Source organism: Truncatella angustata (genome assembly GCF_020726525.1).
Source record: "Truncatella angustata strain MPI-SDFR-AT-0073 chromosome Unknown BKA67scaffold_8, whole genome shotgun sequence".
Taxonomy (NCBI): domain Eukaryota; kingdom Fungi; phylum Ascomycota; class Sordariomycetes; order Amphisphaeriales; family Sporocadaceae; genus Truncatella; species Truncatella angustata.
The window spans coordinates 374,807-397,338 of NW_025763388.1; the positions used below are offsets into that span (position 1 = coordinate 374,807).

Here is a 22,532-nt window from a genome sequence, read left to right on the forward strand (position 1 = left end):
CTGGAGAGTGGAGCTAGTTTGTCTAGCTCTCGTTGTCTATTCCAAAATGAGGGAGTCACCTGCACCGGGAAATTGTATACATCAAGCGAAGGAGTAAAAGTTTTCCCTGTGATGATACCTCATGTGCCGGACTATGGCTAGGACAAAGTGCCTCCATGCGCGCAGACATGAATAGAACGTAGCCGGAACGACGAGAAGTCCGTCCATAATTGAATGATCTGATAATCAGTGGGATGCTTAGTGGAATTGTCTTGCAGCTATTCCTGATACCACCTAGCGCTCCGAGAGCACGAGGCAGCGACACCATCGTCAATCTAAGTTTAAAGTCGCTGTGCCTCATGTTGGTGATCTGACTATGGGGCCGTCTCCACCGATTTCTTCCAGTGAACTATAACGCTATGACAATATAAGCAATCCCCCAAAAGGATTTAGGAGTCACAGTAGTGTACGGCACAGCGAAGAAAATGAGTGATTTCCATCGCAGAATAATCTCTGAACCCGGTTAGGTTCTGAATCACTGAGGAATCGCGACCCGTCCGTCGACTTCCGCGGACGTGGCCGGGGATAGATTCTCCGGCCATGATGCAGAGGATGGACTTCATTTCGCCCGGCGTCGTACTTGCATGTTTGGCGCTATATCTGGCAGCTAAAACTCCCGTTCAGTCGGTAATTGATTGATTTAGCTTGGCAGTTCTTGGATGAGCTTGGAGAAGCTTATCTCTGCGCTTACTGCAGGCGGATCCGGCTCATCGATTAGCGGTCCGAACGGAGAGCCTAACCTAATAAGGTATACAGGGTGTGATATGGGAGACACAAAAGTACTCAGACATGGAACACAGGTCGACAAGCATAAGATCAGATCATCTCACAAGAGCCAGGCTATGCTGTATCGTTTTCGGCAGTACATTCGTCAGGTGCACTAGACATGCAATTTACATGCGTCGGAGAAAGCGCGGTGCGGCCAGCCTCATCCATATTTCTGAGTCGCTCGTCTGTATCTACGAAGAAACGTTACATGGCATCCGAGCCGAAGTAGCCAACCCAATACCAGTCAGCTCTTCCAGGTGGCCTGAGCTAGCCAATGCCAATGCAATGAGGATTGGGAATGGGTGTCGTGGTTCTCATGCTTCTTTCCAACGAGTGTCGAACCATTTACATCTGATTCTGATCGATTTAACCCTGGAATATCTATCATCAGATTCTTTGAGGCATCACATTTACTAGTGAACAAGTGAGGTTAGCACTGAGAATGATCTCCGGCGGATGTCTCACACTCCCAACTAACAAAGGCATGCTCGTAAATGGTTACTTTGGAATGCCACATACCCAAGAAGTCGACTACGACTACAATCAAGTAGCTCAGAATAGTGGAAGATTCTGATTTTGAGCATTTTAACGATTTATAATCTCTCAGAGCTGCTATGGAGAAAAAATTGAAGTGTTTAAACACCAAGTCGAAAATGACTCCCGTATACCTCTACCAATATGGCATTCATACCAATAAACGAATAGACTAGATGATGGCTTATTTGAAACTCTCTAGACACATATGATTGTACCATGTGCCTTTTCCATTATCCCGCATATGTGATTATTTTCCATCTAGCTGGCGGGCTGCTAGTTCTGATGAGTGGCGTACCCTGTCCAAAACTCTTGGCTCTGTCCATAAACTAATGGCGCATTCTGTGTAGTCCAAAAGGCAACAGCCGCATAGGTATAGGTCTCAGGATTGTCGATGGCTAATGAAGCATCCATGTAATCGCCGGCATCGTTGAAAGGCACTTGGCCAGCTACCTCCGGGAATCCGTAGACCTCCTGGCCATTCAGCCCACTAGGTACACTATCCTCTTTGCCTAATACAAGATGAAAGAGCTCGCTGAGATTGATTGTCAGCGTTTCCGATCATCTAACAAGGTGAATTCGTGTAGTGGTTGATTGTAGAGAGCTTTCAAATACAGGTAATAAGACTAGCAAATGTTCGCTTACTGAAATATGGTGCCCGAGGTAGGCATGACGTCCCATATCCATCCTGCAGTTTCAAAAGCGCTACCATCAAGGATTTTGCTTACATCGGCAATGGTATAAGAATCAACCACCGTAAGTTCTTTGGGATCGGTCCAAGACGCTTGGCAGAGGGACATATATGACGGCCCAGTAGCAGGTGTCCATGTGGTCGCATATAGGCCATCAGTGGTACATGGTCCATCGGTAGGGCTATCGCCATACTTCTTGCCGAACCAGTACTGAACCAGCGGATCACTCCAATACTTATCAGATTATGCGTCAGTCTTAAACAACATGATGAAGGTTCCAAACTGAACTTACAGGATAAGTTGCCACTCCATAAATAGCTTCAGCGTCGTCTCTCCATTCGACCATTTGCTCACTATCGCTGATCTTCATCTGATTACCGTCTTCATTCAAGACTGGTTGCCCATCAGCGCCGAGCAATATGTCACTCATGCTTTTGCGAATGGTCCACGAATCCCCACAGAACAGAAATGGTTTGAGCGTGGTACGACCACCATTAGTTGAACCACCATTCTGAAGCCAGCTCAAGACCTTTTCATATTGACCTAGGATTGTGTTCTTATTAGCCTTCTGTTATATTTGATGTTATGGAAGTGCAGGCTACTTCTGATAGATTCTATGTCATCCTCGTCAGGTTCTCTGAAGACTGATTCTGCAAGCCTAGTCGCCTCAGGGTTGAGTTCATTATCCGTGTTTTCATACGCGTCGCATAAGGCAATGCCAGCCTGGGCCAAAGCAATACTCTCAGTGATGAAATTATTCAATTGGTCCTTTCCCGCGTCCAGACAAGTGCCCGGATCGTTAGCTCCGAACTTCACGTTGAAGAGATCGGTGACGTCTAATGCAGCCACCAATGTGAGCAAAAAAGCTATAAGCCAGCTCCGTGAATTTGCCATTGTCTGTATATAGAGTTACGAAAGAATAGTAAAATACAAATGTAATCAGACACTCCTGTGAGATACGACAAGAGTCAAGTCGATATATCAAGCCGATCCTCACGTATGAAAGCGTCTAGGCGAAAGGGGAGCAGACTTTCGAAACTGAGATATCTCTCAACGGAGAAACACGGCATCCATAACCAAAAAAGCAATTTAAAATATCACATCATGTAGGTAAAATGACTCCGTCGTCTGACATGAACTATTGGTGATAAATGCGAGGGTATAACGGGCTAGGCAATAGATGGCCATGCAACCGATGAAGCTGTCCAAAAGTCCACTAAGCGCGAATTTTCATATTCACCCGAGATCCCAGAATAGCTTTCTGGTGAAGATACCGAGTTCGCAACCATCCGATTCATGATCTGATGTGGAGTATGTCAAAATTGTTGCATGCAACTGACGCTTGCCATTACTGGTGGAGCTCGTGGTGTGCCAGGACCTTACATGCTGTGGATCCAATGATCTGATAGTACCAGGGGTCTGCATCAGTCCGTAGATCCTAGGCTAGACCTGTGACCGATTCAAAAAATTTGCCATATGCCTGTAATCAGATTTCGTCTCACTCAGTGGATGGATAAGTCGTGCCATCAACAAGGGCTATTACTCTAACAGGGATAACCGACCATTTGGCCCCAAATCCTGCATGGTACCTACTTCTGCAGCACCACCTAAACCTATACAATGATTATATTGATTTCTATTATCAGATAGATCTCGAAGACCCATTTCTTTTACCCAAAACCCTTGGAAACCTCGGTCAATAGCACAATTCCGAAGCTGACGGATTTTTGCTGCCTACTGATCTCAGGGGTCAATGATCATGGCGCCAAATGAAATTTACCACACTCTTAGAGGAATGACAAAAAGTCTCGATATATTTCTGGTGCTGCTTTGTTTTTTTAGGCGTCTCTCAACTTCAGCTTTGGCGGGGGCGCGGAGTGACCACGAATTCTATCCACACGACTTTCTTCTTCGTATTTCTCCTCCATTTATGTAGGACCCTCCCGTCTATATCATTTTCTTATGCTCATCGTTTGGGTTCGGAAAGGCATCTCTACAATGGCTTTCAAACGTACACTTTTATTAATGGCACCGCTCTTCGTAGCCGGAGCTACTGTAAGACATCGGGCTGCTTCCACATTTCCGCCTTTACCAGCCGGCACACCCCATGTAAGACAGTTCTACATTTGAAAATTTCAAAGTATACGAGCTAACTCATGCCAGCCGCCGCCGGATTATATGAAAGACAATGTGAACAACTATTGGGGCACCGCACCAGATAAGGGCTCTATGACTGGACCTGTCCTCGGGTCTCTCAATGAAAGCGCCTTGGAGGCCATCCATGGGGCGAAGCAAGAACGCGACAACAGCGATGATTACTGGCTATCAAGTCTGGGTAGCATTGGTTCCGTAAGTTGTTGACGAAATAAATTTCACCTTTCTCATCCTCTCGAGGGCAATGAGTCTCGAACTCGACTCCGCAAATGGCGTGATGATGCGATATTCTAGATGAATGAAGCATATAATGTATTTTATGGGATCGCGCTGAACTTTAGAACCCTCATCGATTACTCAGTGACATGAAGCTGACATACATAACAGATGCCCTTGGCAGATCCTGGCTATCAGTTTTTCCGCAATGTCAAGGACTTTGGCGCCATTGGAGACGGCGTTACCGATGACACAGCTGCCATTAATCGAGCAGTGGCTGCCTTCAGCTCGAGCGACATTAGCACGCTTCGCTGCGGCGATGATTGCGGTTCGACAACAACTCAGGGAGCACTCATATACTTCCCTTCTGGTACCTATCTTATCTCCACACCTATCATTCAGTATTACTACACTCAGTTTGTTGGCAACCCGAACAGTAAACCCATAATTCTGGGTTCGGAGAACTTTACTGGAATCGCTCTTTTTGACTCGGATTTCTATATCCCCGGCGGCAATGGTGATGAATGGTACATCAACCAGAGCAACTTTTACCGCCAGATCAGAAACTTTGTCTTTGACATGACGGCTCAAAATTGGACCAATTATGATAACGACCAAGAGTATGTACCTTCAGGTGTTCACTGGCAGGTGGGCCAAGCGACCAGTATCACCAACTGCGACTTCAAAATGGCCGTCTCAGCTGAGGGTCAAGCAGCGACAGCTGTAGGAATCTATATGGAAAATGGAAGTGGTGGTTTTGTTTCCGATCTGACCTTTGTTGGAGGCAATATCGGGTTCCTCGCGGGGAGCCAGCAATTCACCGCTACCAACTTGCAATTCACCTCTTGTCTCACGGCTATCTTCCAACAATGGAGTTGGGGCTTCACGTGGAAGAACATATACGTCCTTTCTTGCTATGTTGCCATTGATGCAACCTCCTACTCGGGCACCTTGGAACAGGGCACCGGCTCGATCGCCGTGGTCGACTCGCACTTCAACGGGGTGCCGTACGCGATCACCCTCGGCCAGAACGAAGATCAGCAGCCCACTGTGGTCCTTGATAATCTTCTCGTTGAGAACTCCGACTCGATAGTTCTCATCTCGGGCGGTGATACCCTTCTGGCGGGATCGGCAAGTGCCACATATATCAATTCTTGGGCCAATGGGTACGAATATCTCCCGAATGGTGCCGGGGGCAAGAGACAAGGCTTCATGAGTCCGGCACCGGAGAAGCCGTCATCACTCCTCGATGATGACGGGGCTTACTTTTCTCGTCTCAAACCACAGTACGAAGACGTGTCGGCTGGTAGCATCATTGTGGCAACAGATCAGGGTATTTCCAACGATGGAACTGGCGATCAGACCGATGCCATCAACTCAATGCTGGCTGGTAATGTAGGATCCTTGATTTACTTCCCTGCTGGTGTTTATCTGGTCGAGGGTACAGTTCAAGTACCTGTTGGCAGCAAGATTATTGGCTCTGGCTGGAGTCAACTCATGGGAACAGGCTCATATTTCCAGGATGAGTCAAACCCCCAAGTAATGGTCCAAGTTGGCAACGAAGGCGACTCTGGCATCATTGAGATCACAGACTTGCTATTCACGGTGAAGGGTCCTACAGCGGGGGCCATTTTGATGGAGTGGAATGTTCACGAAGACAGCCAAGGAAGTGGTATGTTCCCTAAAGTGACAGCTTCATGTTATAAACTGTCCGACAAATACTAACGTTAAACAGCTGGCATGTGGGATAGCCATTTCCGTGTTGGTGGTGCCACTGGTTCTGACCTCCAGGTGGGGGATTGCCCCTCGAAGAGCTCATCTGTAAATGAAGAGTGTAAAGCCGCATCTCTACTGTTACATGTCACATCAAAAGCTTCAGGTTACTTCGAGAACGTCTGGGCTTGGGTTGCCGATCATGACTTAGACAACCCTGCGAATGCCGACGCAACGGAAAGCACCGATGGAATTCCTCTGAATGTTCACACCCAAATTTCCATCTATGCAGGTCGTGGTATACTTATTGAGTCGCAAGGGCCAACATGGATGTATGGAACGGCATCTGAGCATGCTCAGATGTACCAATATCAGTTGTACAACGCTTCCAACATCTATCTCGGCCACATGCAAACCGAAACCCCTTACTATCAGCCCAACCCCGTTGCCACTGGGCCATTTGTGGCCGGTCAGTTTCCTTCCGATCCAACCTTCTCGAATTGTGCCGAGGATTATTGTAAGGAGGCCTGGGCTTTACGCGTGCTCAACTCCAATAACGTCTACATTTACTCGGCCGGATTCTACTCCTTCTTCTCAGACAACGAGCTTGGGTGCACTGATCAGGAAGAATGTCAATTAGCGCTCATCGAGACCAACTATGCTTCAGATTTATATTTATACAACATCTTTACGAAGGGCAACGTTCAAATCGTTACCCCGCGTGGCGGTCTGCCTGCGCTGCTTTTTAACTCCACGACCAAAGATGGCTACACAAGTGAGATCGCTGCTTGGCTAGCTTTGTCCACTACTGGAGAAGATATCGGAGATGACTCAGTATCTGGCCCAGGTAACGGAACGGACTCCGGATACGTCACCATAGACCCTGCGATCTGGAACGAGCCAACGGACTCTGTAACTGTTGCATGTAACGCACCGTGCACATATGTGCTACCTCCCCTTACTCTGGCAACGGATACAACGTTTTCCTACCCACTATACACTGGTACAATGGAAGTTGGTTGGCCCACCACTCAGACTTTTACGTATCTAGGTACAACCTCGACAACCGTTGGCTACATCAGTGTCATCACAACAACCACCATAACAATTCCTGCAGTAACAACATCTGTCATTTCCGTCTACAACGTACCTGTCGGCAGTGACGCCGGCGGTACCATCATTTATGCTACGCCTAGCATAGTACAATCCCCTTTCATCATTTCAGATGCCACCATTATCAATGGTACTACGCATTCGCTCAACACTAGAACCTTCACTCCACCACCATGGCCGGGTAGTGACTGGTCTGAGTCAACTCCCACCGCCAGTGTCTCTGGTTCGACCAAGACCTCGTCCACAATAGTCTTAACAATCCCAACCAGTACTGGTAACACGGGTACCAAGATCACCACCGGTGCCTCTGATTCGGCCACCACCTCGTCAGCAACAGTCTTACCAGTCCCAACCGATTCTGACACACCAGGTGGCTCAAAGACTTCACACGATACACATTTCCCACCAATTACACACACGGACGGACCGCCCAAGCCCACATGTATTACGCCAGGTGGCTGTGGCTCTGGCTGCAAGATATTCTGTGACCCTTGTTTCCTGACTTGTCCGGATACCAATGGTATAAATTGGTGGGACTCTAATGATCCGGACAGGCCCGTCGATCCGAGCGACCCCAATGACCCAGACAACGAGGACTGCACGACTGCGACCTATAGTTCGTGCAGCACTCATTGTATTACAGCCGCTGCAACATCAAGTTGCACGAGCACGTGCAAAGGTAAGTACTGGGGTATTGTGGAGTTGAAGGATGAATACTAACACTTCGACTTCGTAGACGTGGTCGGCTGTGATACGACAGGAACAGAGGTGATGGCCGGCTACACCATGGCACCGGTCTTCACGCCAATTTTTGAGCTTTGGACTGGATTGAAAGATATGGATGACCCAGCAGAGTGGGAGCCAAAATTGATTTCCGAGGTCCTGGGCTCGACAACTACCCCCCCGGTAGTGACCAGCACGAAGACCATAACCACTGTTCACACAGGCGAGCCAACAACTACGACTACTACAACTGTAGTGACCACAACGAGCACTTGGGAGGTTGTTCTCTACGCTACTACCTATTGTATAACTGGAGATTTCGACGAATATTATACATTAGAAGGCCCAGCGTATCCGGAACTGTCTGATAACGTGGAGTGCATATCGATCCCCCGAGTGGGTATCCGAGTGATATCTTTGACGAGTCATCCATCAATTGCCGGCACTATACAGATGGTGGAAAGACGTGGAGTGGTTGTGATGACAGCCTCTTCAATGAACCAGGATCATGGGTGATCAAAGGAGGTAGATGCCAGGTATTCAGTGAAAGCGGTTGTCCCAATGATTCGGGCGAATATGATTACTACGAGCCTGAGGGATGCCATACGTATGGAGTGGCCATCTACGACGATATCAAGACTTGGAAATCCATGAAGTGCTTCTCCGATGGCACAGCAACGACACAGTCGCTCCGTACCAATTCACTTGTCGCAGCGAGCACTCCCAACAACACTGTCGTCGATGCGGGCGACGTTTTGTGTTGGAGCGACTACAACAACTACAATTCCAGCGACATCGACAGGTATCAAGAATTCACATTGGCTGATGCTCAGCAAGCGTCCTCGGCATTCTGCGCCGCCAACTACACACTCACGCCAGATAAACCGCATGGCTTTTCCCAAGCTTATAGCAGCAACAACTACACTTTATATGCACAGATGAGATGGGCGGATGGCCCGGACGGCTGTGGGGCGGAGCAGGATGTTGAGCTTTGGCATGCCGGCTGCCTCGATGCCTTTGAGAGCACCTTCTCCAAGTGTGAGTGACTACCTGATTCCATTCGTGTTCGTTGAGTTGCGACTGCTTGGTTCCGTATACTGATTACTTGTAGGTACCGATGCAAGCGACAGCAAGAGCTTTGGGGGTTCATTCGTCTATAATTCGACCACTCATGGCTGCATCCTTGTCAGTCTGTTTGCCCCCACCAACAGCACAACACCAGTCCAAGGCCCGATGGCTGGTAAATTTAACGCTACGACCGTGGTAAATGCCTCTTGGACGTCGACGTCAAATGGGTCCACAGTTTCAGACTCTCCATGGAGCTTTTCGAACACAAGCAAGGTCGCTCTACGTGGCCTCTGGTAGTTTCATAGGACCAGGCTTTCTATATTGTCAAATAATCCAAGTAGGAGTTTTACATAACCAAATACTCAATAAATTGAAGTTTTAGTGCTTGTTCAGTGGCGGTGTAAAGAATCCCGTACCTTGTATAACAAGCTCTAGCTATAGGACCTCGCGCCTATGTTTGTTATAAGTGTTAAGCAGTTTCCATCTCCAATCGACTAGACTAGAGGTAAGATAGTCTTTTCCCGAGAAGTACGCCAATTAGATCTCTTATACCGTCGACTCTTCGTCATCTTCACCTTATCTCTAAGCGAGAACAACCAGACTCGAGCAGTATCGAGTAATCTTCTATGGCATCGGCAACCTATTCTACTAGTCATCGTATTTCCTAACTCGACGGCAATAGCATCAAATACCCCATAAAGCCGCAATAGTCGTTCTAAGCATATAAGAAACTACAGGATTAGTATTCGCTCATGCGCGTTGTCTAGTAAATTTTAATTTTTTTGGTAAATCTTTTCGTTCCACGCACTTTTCCAAAACGTCGAGTCAACACAAAACCCATCGAAACCTATATAGTGTTAGCAAACTATGATGATATTTAGAATCAAGTCTCTTACCTTCCACCCACCTTCCCTAATAGACTAGCCTTCATGTTATCTTGGATATCCGGTCGTCCCTACCACCGACCTAGACGTTCACGCTCTCGAACTCTTGCTTGTACGTAGTCGCGGATGTCCGCCTCTAGTAAGCCCTCTCCTATGAATATTGTCGTAGCCAGGAATGCGAGCAGCCCCTCCTTTCTCCCAGAGTCGCAAGGTCCAGTGTCTGTTACAAAAGGTAGTTCGACATGCGCTTCAGTTCTCTCTTACTAGCTATCGATACTATATCGGTAGCAATTGCGTGTCGCATGCACCGATCAAGTTGATGTTAACTGTATGGGCAAGCCCTGTTCTGAGTACTACCGTTCCCTTCTGTAGAGAATCGGGTCAACTCGAGGAACTCAAGTTTGCTGCACACATCATATAGGACTCCGTCGAGTTTTTGGCTGCGTATTTCAATGAGTGCGTAAGCCACAAACCCGTCCCACTGTGGAGACGACACTCCAGAGGTTCTATCCAATTGGCAAACAATCCAACTCAGAACTACACAAGTCACATAAGATCAGGATACTTCTCTCAAGGGGCTTATGTGCCTCCATTGCAATTTCTTTCTTAAGATTCGTTTTTATCGAGCTCAACGTAGTTAGATAAGCTAATGGTAACAACCTTTTATATTTGACGTTGTTTCTCAATGATGTGCTGCTTGCTTCATGTTTTCAAGGCAGTATCGTTTGGGGTTTGCCGGAAATGGGACAAAGATAAGTTTGGTCGCTTGATATCATGTGGGAATGACATGAGAAAGGAACAAATTTTGTTGGATTATTCTGGACCATCAAAAAGAGGGCCGGAAATATAATATAGAACAATACAAATAACAGTACAATTGAAACTTATAATACAACGAAGGATTTACATTTTGTCGTTGAATGGCTACTCAAGATGTCAAGGGTAAAGGGTGCGACATGGAAGGGTTGCAAGTTTGTAAGTCACATCTGCACAACCTCACATTTGCTGCTCGAGTTTGGATTAGCTTACTGCAGACGAATCAATATATCTATTCTTAGAACGTTGGCCAAATCTTACAGCGAGCCGTGTTATTCTGGGAGAAGCAGAAAAAGTGGACAAAAAGAAAAGAAAAAAGGAAAAGAGAACATGCACGTCTCGAACTCGACACCTGCAAAAAAAGATTTTGGCTGAGGGAGGACGGCTTAGCCAGAGTATATGGATGTTAAGGTAAGGATATTAATCATAGGTTTGAGCGAATAACCACTACACCACCGTGGCCTGTGGTTTCGTGGAGTGTTGATTGGGGTCGCTTTGTTTGGCATTATATATCCGTTGGTTCAAGAGCGACGGGATTTTTTGACCTTTTTTTGCCGTGGTGGTTGAAGGATATCAAAGTTCAACTGAGTTGTGGGTGTCATGCAGGTCTGAAAGCATGTCTGGACCGTGAACCATGGTTGAGGAAACCGTAATCTGGCATGCCGGGACCGACCAATGAGACGATACTATGTCCCGGATTCATAATGTTGGCCGTGTTGTTGTTCAAGGCGTGGATAAATGAGTATGAAATGGGAAATCTCCTTAAGGTTGATGACTTGATATAGAATTGATTTAAAAAGGCGATCAATAGCATCAATAGGAGATTGGCCTAGACCAACCCGGAGACGGACAAGGTATTGGCCACTATATCAAATGAGTGAGGAAGCTGATGGTTTACATATCAGCACCTGTTCATCCATTCTTATGAGGTGATCGCTGTAATGAGCATCTTGTAGTTGAAGCGGAGATTCGACCGAAGTTTTTACCATGAAGGAGTATACAGACTGGGGCCATTGATTAATCTCGTAATGGAACCAATATATAAGATTACAAAGACCGAATTGTATCCCATCGACTTCCACTGATATAATATGGAATAGTCTCGAATATTGCCAGAGTAATATAGTTAGATTAGTTGATGTTCAGGTCTATACGACTTAAGTGAAATTTTATCACATTTTCTGGAGAGAATATCTCTGAGTGGGAACAAAGATCGTTAGACAGATGTTGGATCAATATTTGCGATCTGTTATACCCATATCCAATCTTTCCATGCTGAGCAAACAAAAAATTATATCCACACATATATTCTAGCAAGGGATCGCTGGCTCAAGTAATTCTCTGTCACATGGTTAGAACCATCGAATGTGGTACAATTGGACAACTCAAACCTACTTTTTAGCTGTTGCGAGAGGCCTCGGTTTAATATGTTATCGTGCTGGAAGTCGCGGAATCTTCGAATTTATGTATAAAAAGCCGGAGCATCGTGTTCAATTATTTGAACAAGAAATGCCGAAACTGAATAAGTTCAGGCTTGGAGAAACTTGTTATCTCATTGGTCACAAACCTGCGTCGATGCAATTTCGCCTTGGCGTGTAGCTGTCGCGTACTGCCACAGAATCTTGCATAGCCCGCTTGAGAGATCACTTATGAAGGAAACCCCGCCTCAGAATTTCACGCACTTCTCACTTCTCACTTCAGAGCTTGATCGCAGATGGCATCGTCGTAATGGACCCCGCGTCTGCTATCGGCCTGGCGGCGGCAACAGCCCAGTTTCTGGGCATTGCCATCAAAGCAACTACATTGTGTATACAAATCAGAGACAATGCTGATTCATCCACGGACCTGAATCGAGAAATAGAAGAATCGATACGCGATGTAAAAGAATCCCGACAGCAGCTTTCTGCAAGCTCGTCTAATCAAACACCACGGCGCATCACCGACTTGGCCAATAAATGCGAGAATCTGACCGAGGACCTTCTACAGCTCTTGCAACATGTTCGTGGCGCTGGAAAGAACATCAGTACGGCTAAGAAATTATTTCGGGTCATGAAAGAGGGTAAGAGAGTTGAGAAACTCAGCAACTTGTTGAAGGAGAAGCAAAGGCTTCTGGAGTCTTTACTTGTTCAGGATATATCGTACGTCTTTATGAGGCAAATTAAGCCCATCTGTTCATTTTAAACTAAATAAATCCTAAACTGATAGTGTGTAGGCGCCGCTTTGACCTACAAGCCGTCGAGCAGAGCCAGCGATCTGCGTTGCTTGATTCCCGGGGGCAGGAAATCGTCAGAGAGTTGCTCAAGCAGCAATCGAACATCAATGATAGCACAATACGATTAACACAAGATATCGGGTCTCTTGAAGTGGGACTGACTACTCGGCTTGACAAAACTGATGATATTGTGCAGACGCGATTCGACCAAATGCAACGAGCAGCCGACACAAGGTCAAAAGAAGCCAAGATGAAAGCTCAGAGATCATCGGAAGAGTTGTGGCGGAGAGAATGTCAGGAGGATTTCAAAAGAAGTCTCTTCTTCGCAGAAATGGGCGAGCGACGTAGCAACATCAAAGACGCCGCCCCTGGTACTCTTAACTGGATTTTTAGATTCGAGGAACACCATGAATACAAGTCCGACAGCGACTATGAAAGCCCGGATCTCATCCAATGGGATGATTTCGTGGCATGGCTTCGTTCTGAGCCTTCGCTTTACTGGGTTTGTGGCAAGCTGGGCTCTGGAAAATCCACTTTGATGGCTCATGTTATTGACGATAGCCGTACCCAAACTGGACTTGAGTTATGGAGCCGAGGTCGACGACTTCATGTGTTGTCGTTCTTCTTCTGGCGTCCTGGGACAAAGCTTCAAAAGAGCATACTTGGTCTTCTACAAAGTTTACTCTATGAAATCTGTCAAGTTGAAGCTGAAATCGTAATTCAGCTATTAGCTGAATTGTCCATTGATCCGTGGAGAATACCCACCTGGACTGAGAAAGGTTTAAAGAAAGCGGTAATAGCAGCATTTGGAATAGCTCAAGATGCGCAGTTCTGCATTTTCATCGATGGACTTGACGAGTTCTTGGGCGACTATGGCGAGCTAGTGGACTTGATATTCGAAATACAGAGCCTCGAAAACACCAAAATTTGTGTAGCAAGCCGACCAGAGTTGCAACTAGTCAAGAGGCTCTCAGCATGCAAGCAGTTGCACCTGCAAGATCTCAATCATATCGACATCGCCAAATATGTCAGACAAAAGCTCTCCAGCCATGTTCTGTACTGTGACAGCACAGAACTGAACGGCATACAATACATGATTATCAGCCGAGCTGAAGGTGTATTTCTTTGGGCAGCTCTAGTAACCCAAGCTGTGTTACAAGGCGCCATATCTGCCGATGACGAAAACACTCTTATACAGCGCCTTGAAAGAGCACCCGAAGGTATTTGTGATCTCTTCGAAGAAATGCTTGGGAATGTCGATGAGCTACACAAAACATCGTTGGCCTTTTATCTCAAGGTCATGGATATCCCGTGTTTCAAAACTAATTATTACTACCATCCTTTGGAGCATATAACTTCCGTCGCCGTCATAACCGCAGCGAATATGAGTGGTCCTATTACCATCTCAGAATCTTTCCTGAAGCTGTGTAAGCAAACGGAAACCCAAGTCGTGGCCCGAAGCGCTGGTCTGTTGGAATTCCGTACTACACATACGGCGGAATTCAGCTACGAGTCGTGGAAGTATGGTTGCGACTGGTTCATATCAACCACTGCAAGCCAACCTGATATATCAATGCGCAATCTCTTCAGCCCCTGTTCCCGCATCATGTACACAGAGCCTGTGCCATATCCCCAAGTACTTTCATACGAAACAAAAACCCTCCAATGGGTGCACCGTTCGGCGCACGACTTCATTTGCAGTTCTCAGACCCTCGAAAAATTTGGGTTGCAACTGCCATCCAGTCAAGAAGTCATCGAAAAGCTTATAGAGGGAGGAATGAAATACTTCGCTGTAGCTCCATCATACCAACCCGGCTTCTTCGATGGGGTGATAATAACGTGGTTTCGTCTAGAGTGGTTATTGATAGCGTTGAGGAATTTGGAGAGAAGTGGTTCTTCTGCTGCCCTGGCGGCAACTGATGCGTTGCATGCTTTTGTATGTCAACTAGACCCTCGTGAGCTTCTGCCTTCCGGCCAAGAGGAAAGTGTGTTGCCTGCTGAATATATGTTCTGGGAACTATGTGGTGTAAACGGCTATTTGGACTACGTGCAACGCCGACTTCATATCATCCCGCCTCAGCTATACGCAGTAATGCTCAAGATCACTTTGTATCGTGGTTCCTGGCACAAACCGGCGTATGAGCTGGCTTCAGAATTTTCGAGACTGATGATTCAGAGCTCCAACCTCGGGAAGCCGATGTCGCCCACGTCGAATCGCCACATCAGATATCTATGTGGTCGACTGGATCCGTTCCATGAGAGTATCTCATACTCTTGTGTTCCACATGGTCAACATAAGAACATATCCCGCGCCGAGACGTTAAGCTTAGCAGCATTCTCGGCAGCCGTTGTAGGGTTTTGGCGTAATTCTTCGGATCTGTTTATCCCGGAAGTACCAAGATCGTCTGTGGAGAAACGCCGCCGAGAGAATCAGCTGCTTTATGCAAACAAAGTTTTGGATGACATACATACGATATCAACTGCAGCCAATCTGTATATTGAAATAGCGCGTTATGGACGATTGCGTCTCCAGTTATCCGTGCTATTTTTCCAAGACTTGCTCAAAAACAACGGCTTTCTGCACAGGGCACGTTCACCGGATGTATGTGCTTTGCGTATCGTTTGTCTGCCATGGACTTACTTGGAGACACGCGCATATGACAGCATATATCGGGAAGCAATCCCCAGCTCACTGGTGCCACACATATTCGCGGAAGTCAAACCATTAGTGACGTTGATGCTTAGCGAGATTACCACCAGCTATTCTCTTCAGTTTTTATGGTTGACCGAAAACGTACTTGAAGAGCATTCTAAAGATCTTGAGCCGCAGTTCATCGCTACAAAATTTGAAGCCAAGCGATGTCAGAAATTGATCATCGGTGATGTGTGCGCCAACGACCAACACCTGAACGCTACAGAACAACTATACGCTCGCGTCTGTACTCGTTTATACTTACACCATCTATTAGAGTCTATTTGGATCAACAAAAAGAATTCACTGAGGTGTAAGAGAGGTTCTACCAGTGGAAGCTTTTTAGATGACGAAGAAAGTTCCTCGAGTGATGAGGAAGGTTTTGCGGATAACGGAGAAGATTTGACGGAGGGCCAAGAGAAACGTAGAGAAGAACAAGCGGCGAGCATAGACAGTATCTCCCAGGAAGAAGCGTTAGATGATTCAGAATGGGTCACGGATAAATATGAAGATACGGACTCGGATTAGGTAGTGGAAGCTTGAAATACCGGATCAAACACGCGTGCTAAATAGGAACATACGTCGTCTTTGTGTTCCAACATTTCAATCCCAAAGTATTCCAATTCCGAACTATGAATGGGCGCCACAAGCATCGGCACCAAAGCAAAACCTCCTGAGAATTGAATGCCTAAAAGTTGTTCTTAAGCTCTAGGGTGAGATAGATGGTGACTACAAGACACCAGCAGTTGTTGTCTGGGTGCGTTGTGGCTATATATTTCACAGCTTCGTTTTCTGCAGAAAGAAATCAAGAAATTTTTAGAAATTACTGCAATAGTGAAACTGTCGTGGTCAGGCGAGCCATACAGATCATGGTGCTCGAGCGAAATATCATAAGATCTCGCTGAGCTGCAAAAATCCCTGGCTCGGACGATGTCGAAGGATTCAGGACCTGGACATAAACCATTGAATCTTGTCACAAAAACCTGTCGTCTCGTTTCTATTCTACTCATTGTTGTAGGTTTGTGAGAATAATGATATCTCCTCCGACCTGGCTTGCTCGGCTGAATACTCGACGCTATGATTTAGAGGACTGGTCCAAGAACAATAGAAACAATGGTTGAGGTTCGTTAAACACCAGGGCGATTATTAATGTGAATTCCTTGTCGAGGGAAAGCGCTGTCCTATCTATCGAGCATATCTAAGACAGAGCAACAGGAGATCTATAATTCTCTAGGCAGGTTACCCCGTAGTGTTTATCCTGGACAAAACCATCGCGAAGAAATGTGGGCCGCCTGCTACCCCATATAGAGTGTGACTAGAAGCAATAGGTGATCATCATTGGTTTCGAGTTTACTCTAAATTTGACCTCAACCTGACGAGACACAACTCCTAGCATGATCGGAACTTGAATATACAAAATCATATCGTAGCGTTACATGACTATTCTTCAACGCCGGCTCACGTGATGAATCACGTTCAGAAACTTGAATCCAAGGGAATCGGACTTCAGTGTTGATGGCGCACTTGGCCCACGAATGATCCAGTCGCCCATCATGTCGAATTCTTCACTGTCAAAGAGAGAAGTACGGACGTTTTGAACTGATTCAGCGCTGCTTGAAACCCCATAAGCCATTATTCAAGGCAATTAGGACCAATTTGCTTTCGTCGAGGGGGGTTGCTCATATTTAAGCAGTCTTCTTCCACTGCGAGTAAACACCAATCAAACTGCTGACAGTACCAGCGAGACCGACAAAGCCGTCATCAAACCCGATCCATGTAAGTGCACTTGCTGGCACGGTAAAGTCGCAAAGATCAGACAGCAGCTGTAGTCGAGCTGCGGCACGTTCGCTATATGAGAGTCAGCACCTCCGAGGTTAAGGCGCAGGCGGAAGCAGATTTGTCTTGACTCACATGGTAATGCGCTTGGCCTCCACAACGCCCTCGCCCTCCTTCTTGTCGACCTTGGTTTCTCTCTCCCTCAATCTGTACAGTGTGTAGGTCTGAGCGACGATGCTGCACAACAATCCCATGGCCCAGAATCTGTAGGCCTCCTTCTGCGCGCTCTTGGCGCCCTCCCACTTCCTGACTCCGAGGGAGTCGGCGACTGTGGCCAAATCAAAGGTCAGGTATCCGGCATAGCCTAGCTGTCGTCCGACGGTAGCATAGCGCAACACGGGGTCGATAGTCTTGGAGTCGGCAGCAACGGCGGCAGCCTTGAGATGCTCAATGTTCTTGCCGATACGAAGGACCTTGCGCGTCAGGCCGAACTGCTTCTTGATGGCATCGTAGGGAGCGATCTCGGCGGGAGTGCCATTGGTGCGGTACAGGTACCAGGAGTAGAAGCGGGCAAAGTATTGCAGAGTGCGCAGAAGCTTGTCGCGACCTACGGTAGTGGCGACGAACTTGAGGTAGTGGGACACGGTTGGGTGGTAGATGACAGCGTCGGCAACCATGGTGGGCTATCGGGTGCAATATCGCGTGGACTCGGGGATTAATAGTACAGTGAGTAGTAGCATGCGACTTGGGTAGGCGGCAAGCAATCGACTCTGGAGAATCCGGTTGCGTTGGTAAAGAGGGAGGTGGAAGACCGGTTTGGACTCTTGGAGTATAAATATCACACAGCCCACTTTGACATCAATACCAGATTAGGAGGGTTTGGTCAGTTGGATGGGAAGGATCAAACAAAGTGTACGACGAGCTCATCTCAGCCGACATGGCTAAGTTAAACGTTTGACGCTCCAAATCCCAGCGCATCGGCGGGTTGGCAGTTCACATGCCGAGGTCCACCGAGGCAATCAATGGCGGCATCCAGTTCAAGTTCTAGTTAGTCTAACCTTGGGTTAAGTTACAGTACTTGATTCACGCCCTTGACGTCCCTGCTCTGCTCCGGCTACTTACGGATCGGCACTAGTCTAGACCAAACGTTATCTAGTCTGTTGGACGGTTTGCTCCATTCCGGCTTCAGCTGCTTGTGTGAGAATTGGAAGGAAACGCTCCCTGGCAGGCCCTGGGAGGAATCTGGGGTCAGAACCGGCGAGGCACTTAATCCACCTCCGAGCGCCTCCACGAGTCTGCATAACACGAGTCTGCATAAGCCCTTGGTCTTGTCTGTGTTACACTTGCATAAACCACCCACCCTAACTGAATAATTATGTATTCGAACTCACCGTTCACAATCGCGCCCGGATAAACCCACCACGCGACAGGCTCCAAATAATTTTGCTAGGAGCAGCAGCAAGCGCATTTCGGGCCAAGCTCAGGAGCTCGATATCGTGATATCTATCGACGACCGGTGCACATATCTTGTCGCATTGGTGACCACAATGGCTTCCAAACTTAGTCCCTGGCGCGTCTGCCGGAGCCTCGCCATCCGAACACGGCCTGCAGCACAATGCACAGAGCGACGCATCGCATTGCCCATCGCGAGACGAGGCCTGGCAGATGATGCCACTACCACATCCAACACAAACGACTCCATACCCCCGCCGGAGCTGCCCAAACGAACAGAGCTCTTCGCCGACAACTGGCTCAATGCGGAAGCCCTCGCCAAATTGGAGGAGGCCTCGGCACGGGAGGGTCTCTTCGACGAGGAGGCAGGACACAAGTTCGGCATGCCTGTCCCGCCCGGCAAGCACGACAAGCTGCAGGACAGATATCCGGCGCTCATTCACCAGGTCACCAGATTACTCATGCGCGATGGCAAGCTCAGCCAAGCCGAGAGGGTAAGAGAGCATGGATCTGGGCACCCTGCATAGCTAGGAAGAGCTAACATCATCTCTAGCATCTGGCCCTGACACTCAACTTTCTCCGAATCTCCCCGGCACCCAAGGTCAACCCTCAGAAGCCTTTACTTCCCGGTGCACCCCCGCCAGAGCAACTCCCTCTCAACCCAGTCCTATATCTCACCCTCGCCATCGACAGTGTGGCACCCCTGATGCGAATCAAGAACATGAAGGGCATGGCCGGTGGTGGTATGGCTCTCGAAATCCCAGAACCTCTCTCCGTGCGGCAACGGCGGCGAACAGCCATGCTGTGGATTCTAGACGTTGTGAACAAGAAGAAGTCGAGAGGCAGTGGCAGGACGCAATTCGCCTCTCGACTGGCTGAGGAGCTCATTGCCGTGGTGGAGGGCAAGTCTTCGGTATGGGACAAACGACAGATCGTGCACAAGATGGCCACAGCATCGCGAGCCAACCTGAATCATCCTGCTATGATTGCAAAGCGACGCAAGTGATAGTGTGGCATGCATCTAGGTGGAGAAATATATACTGCTGGCTGTATGATAAGAAAGTGTACTTATGCTGTACATATGTTTGTACTGATATCTCGAAGCAATAGAAAGTTGCACAGGGTTTCCCGCTGGCTCAAAGCAGAAGTGCCATCTCTGTCAAGTGAGTTGCGTCTTCAGCCGACTCAGGTCGGTTCGTTTACTGCGGAAACATGACTGTCCACTGTGTTCTGCCAAGGAAGCAGGCTTGTGCTACAGGAGTTGAGCCGAGATGGAAAGTCCCAAGCACTAATTGAATCAACTTCCAGCAATTGGTGGCAAGACAATGCCATAGCTTCTTATCCTGCCAGTAAGGCTGACCGAATACTTCGCTTTGCTCCGGCTTTTTTCCACAAATCTTTTCGGGCCCTTCAACAGCATCTCATATTCGAGTAAAGAGCGGCTTAGTCACGAAATGCAGAACTCTTCTATCTAGCATATGATCTTTTCTTGCTTCTCGCAAAAATTATAGGAGGAGACATCCGATCACCCCTTACACTATCAATCAATTGCACATGTTTGCATCACTACTTCAGAGCTACCATATGTGCTGGGGAGAGCAGCTTGTGTTTTGGTTATTAGCAAAGTTAGAAGGCACTACAATGCGGTGGAGGATCGCAGCTCTGAGAAAAACGTAGAAGAATTGAACACAAACAAGGATCATTGCCACTTCGTTCATAGAGTCAAGTCACTAGACTGGGCCGTGGCAGACATGTTAATCACACAGATACTCAAACATGAGTAGCCAACATCCAATCAAAGGTGGCTCTCTAAAATCGTTGGCGAGTAAGTCGAAATGACCGTCAGGCCCCCGGCGCAAATGAAGTCGACACAGTAACGCATTGAAGATCACGAGATGGCCCTTTACCATATTGCTTTCTTTTTCACTTGTGAGCTTGGGTATTTCTGTGTTATGTTATAAGAAGATATCCACATGGGGTTAGAGGGAGGGGTTTTCATGGGGATTCAGTACGGCGCTATCCGAGAGTCTTCATTCGACGAAGCTTACTTGCATCCTTGATGGGAGTCTCTCAGGCCCAAAACAGTGATAGCCTGTCATGGTTTTGTAACTTTCAATATACATCACGACAACATTCATGTCTATCCAGCACAAAATTCGTCACAAAATCACAGATTATTTGGTCGTTGCATCAGCCCAGTCTCCAAGATACGTGGCGGGCTATAAGGCCTGATTTGCTTCCATGTTAGCGAATACTACGGGCGCATAGCAGCTGGGCCGCCATGTCTACTTTCACGATTTTGATCGCATTGCCGGAAATTCCCTGTCATATGTAGCTTATCATCACCAGCAAACCACTGTTCTAAGGGTGTGCCGGCTATATGGACAGCACCAAGTCTCAACAATGGGCTAGTCTCTCCATGTCGCTCAACACAAAGATGGCTCTCTACGAAACGGATCTCACAATTTGAACGTGAGATCAAGATGTAGAGATATGAAGCCACATATATTTTTTGGTCTTCCTCTACTGTTTTCAGCCAAGTTTTAGTAGCAGTTGTACTCCATAATGTATGAACGAACAACAGCTTGAATTTGTAGGCATGCCGTCTCTCAGTCTTTTGCGGCCCTCGGCACGATGAAGGGTAGTAGCCGTGCCCGCTCTCTTCTGCACTGTGAGGAATACTCGACTAAGTTTCGCGTCGGGAATAATACTGCGGGTACAAATCTTTCAAAAGGCCGACTGCAGGTGTCGTTCCCGCAAAGGATTGTTTCGAGCACTTTCGAGAAAGGGTCCGGCGTCGTTTTAAGGTCGTCAAATAAGGCAGATGTACAGTGACACGCTCCCGATAACCTCTTTTTAATCTCGTAGCCCGAAGGTAATGCCATGAGAAGCAGCCCATAGCTCTAAATTATGTGGCACGCGACCAACTGCACGTCAAGATTTTGAGCGACGGCATTCACGAAACCTACCAATCGAGCGCTGGCTTGGCGTGCAGGGTAGGATTTGGTGGCTTGTCGGCAAGCAATAAGCTTCGGCCATGGCCGGGAACCATGTCGTCAAGCATTTTTTTGAAATCCTCCACAAGCCTGACAAGCTTCCGGGCCAAATAGTAAGTCAGGTGTGCAGGATGTCTTGATTGTGAGTGCCTGGGAAAAGCACGCACGGTGATCTATCCAGAGTGCCAAGCACGAGGTAAATCTCGTAGATCTGATAGGTGAATATGGAGCACATGAACAACGCTATCAGCAACTCGGACGCTGGACCCATAGGCTATTCCAACTCTTCAGGATAAACTCCCAATCATCGTGTCACAGGGCGCAGATAGGTGCATCCTGCGGTGGACCACGAACACAAAGCTATTCCATTTCTTAGCACTTCAGCGGAGTCTCTTGTGATAAAAGTGCTGGATCCTGGAACAGGCAAGTCCTTTATGAGCAAATCAAAGATCACCAAGCGGCCACCCCTCGTACACATTGACCGGGTTATGATCGATAACAACAACCCTTGGATTTAATAGAGTTCTGCAGGTGTTCATATCCGAGCAAAACCGAAAGATTGCTTAGTCTAAATTCATACCATGTAAAGCCACTGCGGGCAAGTAACATTTGCGCATCATGTAGCGTAGCTCGCAGATAGCACGCGGCTCCTGCAGGGTTCATCTGAGCCTTCCTGCCGTCCCA

The 22,532-nt window shown here is 47.5% G+C and overlaps 6 protein-coding genes across 6 annotated transcripts; 3 read left to right on the top strand and 3 right to left on the bottom strand.

The window, feature by feature from the left end:
* Positions 1–1,519: 1,519 nt before the first annotated feature.
* Positions 1,520–2,927, bottom strand: BKA67DRAFT_694491 (uncharacterized protein; the record flags this gene model as incomplete). Its single annotated transcript, XM_046109269.1, has 4 exons — positions 1,520–1,876; positions 1,987–2,267; positions 2,326–2,576; positions 2,636–2,927. The coding sequence occupies 4 exons, from the start codon at positions 2,925–2,927 to the stop codon at positions 1,618–1,620; spliced, it is 1,083 nt and encodes a 360-aa protein (XP_045953946.1). The 3' UTR covers positions 1,520–1,617.
* A 1,188-nt stretch (positions 2,928–4,115) lies between these two features.
* Positions 4,116–8,914, top strand: BKA67DRAFT_610162 (pectate lyase superfamily protein-domain-containing protein). The gene is made up of 6 exons (XM_046105386.1): positions 4,116–4,142; positions 4,197–4,382; positions 4,575–6,075; positions 6,139–7,512; positions 7,600–7,908; positions 7,966–8,914. Exons 2-6 carry the CDS (start codon positions 4,212–4,214, stop codon positions 8,466–8,468), a joined length of 3,858 nt encoding a protein of 1,285 aa, XP_045953947.1. The 5' UTR covers positions 4,116–4,142; positions 4,197–4,211; the 3' UTR covers positions 8,469–8,914.
* A 3,534-nt stretch (positions 8,915–12,448) lies between these two features.
* BKA67DRAFT_539298 (uncharacterized protein) lies at positions 12,449–16,152 on the top strand (the record flags this gene model as incomplete). The annotated part of the gene is made up of 2 exons (XM_046100610.1): positions 12,449–12,858; positions 12,933–16,152. The coding sequence occupies 2 exons, from the start codon at positions 12,449–12,451 to the stop codon at positions 16,150–16,152; spliced, it is 3,630 nt and encodes a 1,209-aa protein (XP_045953948.1).
* Positions 16,153–17,309: 1,157 nt separating this feature from the next.
* On the bottom strand, positions 17,310–18,077 carry BKA67DRAFT_662228 (peroxisomal biogenesis factor 11; the record flags this gene model as incomplete). Its single annotated transcript, XM_046107956.1, has 2 exons — positions 17,310–17,472; positions 17,536–18,077. 2 exons carry the CDS (start codon positions 18,075–18,077, stop codon positions 17,310–17,312), a joined length of 705 nt encoding a protein of 234 aa, XP_045953949.1.
* Positions 18,078–18,947: 870 nt separating this feature from the next.
* BKA67DRAFT_539300 (ribosomal protein S7 domain-containing protein) lies at positions 18,948–19,858 on the top strand (the record flags this gene model as incomplete). Its single annotated transcript, XM_046100611.1, has 2 exons — positions 18,948–19,346; positions 19,406–19,858. The coding sequence occupies 2 exons, from the start codon at positions 18,948–18,950 to the stop codon at positions 19,856–19,858; spliced, it is 852 nt and encodes a 283-aa protein (XP_045953950.1).
* A 1,125-nt stretch (positions 19,859–20,983) lies between these two features.
* Positions 20,984–21,916, bottom strand: BKA67DRAFT_649191 (uncharacterized protein; the record flags this gene model as incomplete). Its single annotated transcript, XM_046106007.1, has 2 exons — positions 20,984–21,521; positions 21,822–21,916. The coding sequence occupies 2 exons, from the start codon at positions 21,914–21,916 to the stop codon at positions 21,107–21,109; spliced, it is 510 nt and encodes a 169-aa protein (XP_045953951.1). The 3' UTR covers positions 20,984–21,106.
* Positions 21,917–22,532: the final 616 nt, after the last annotated feature.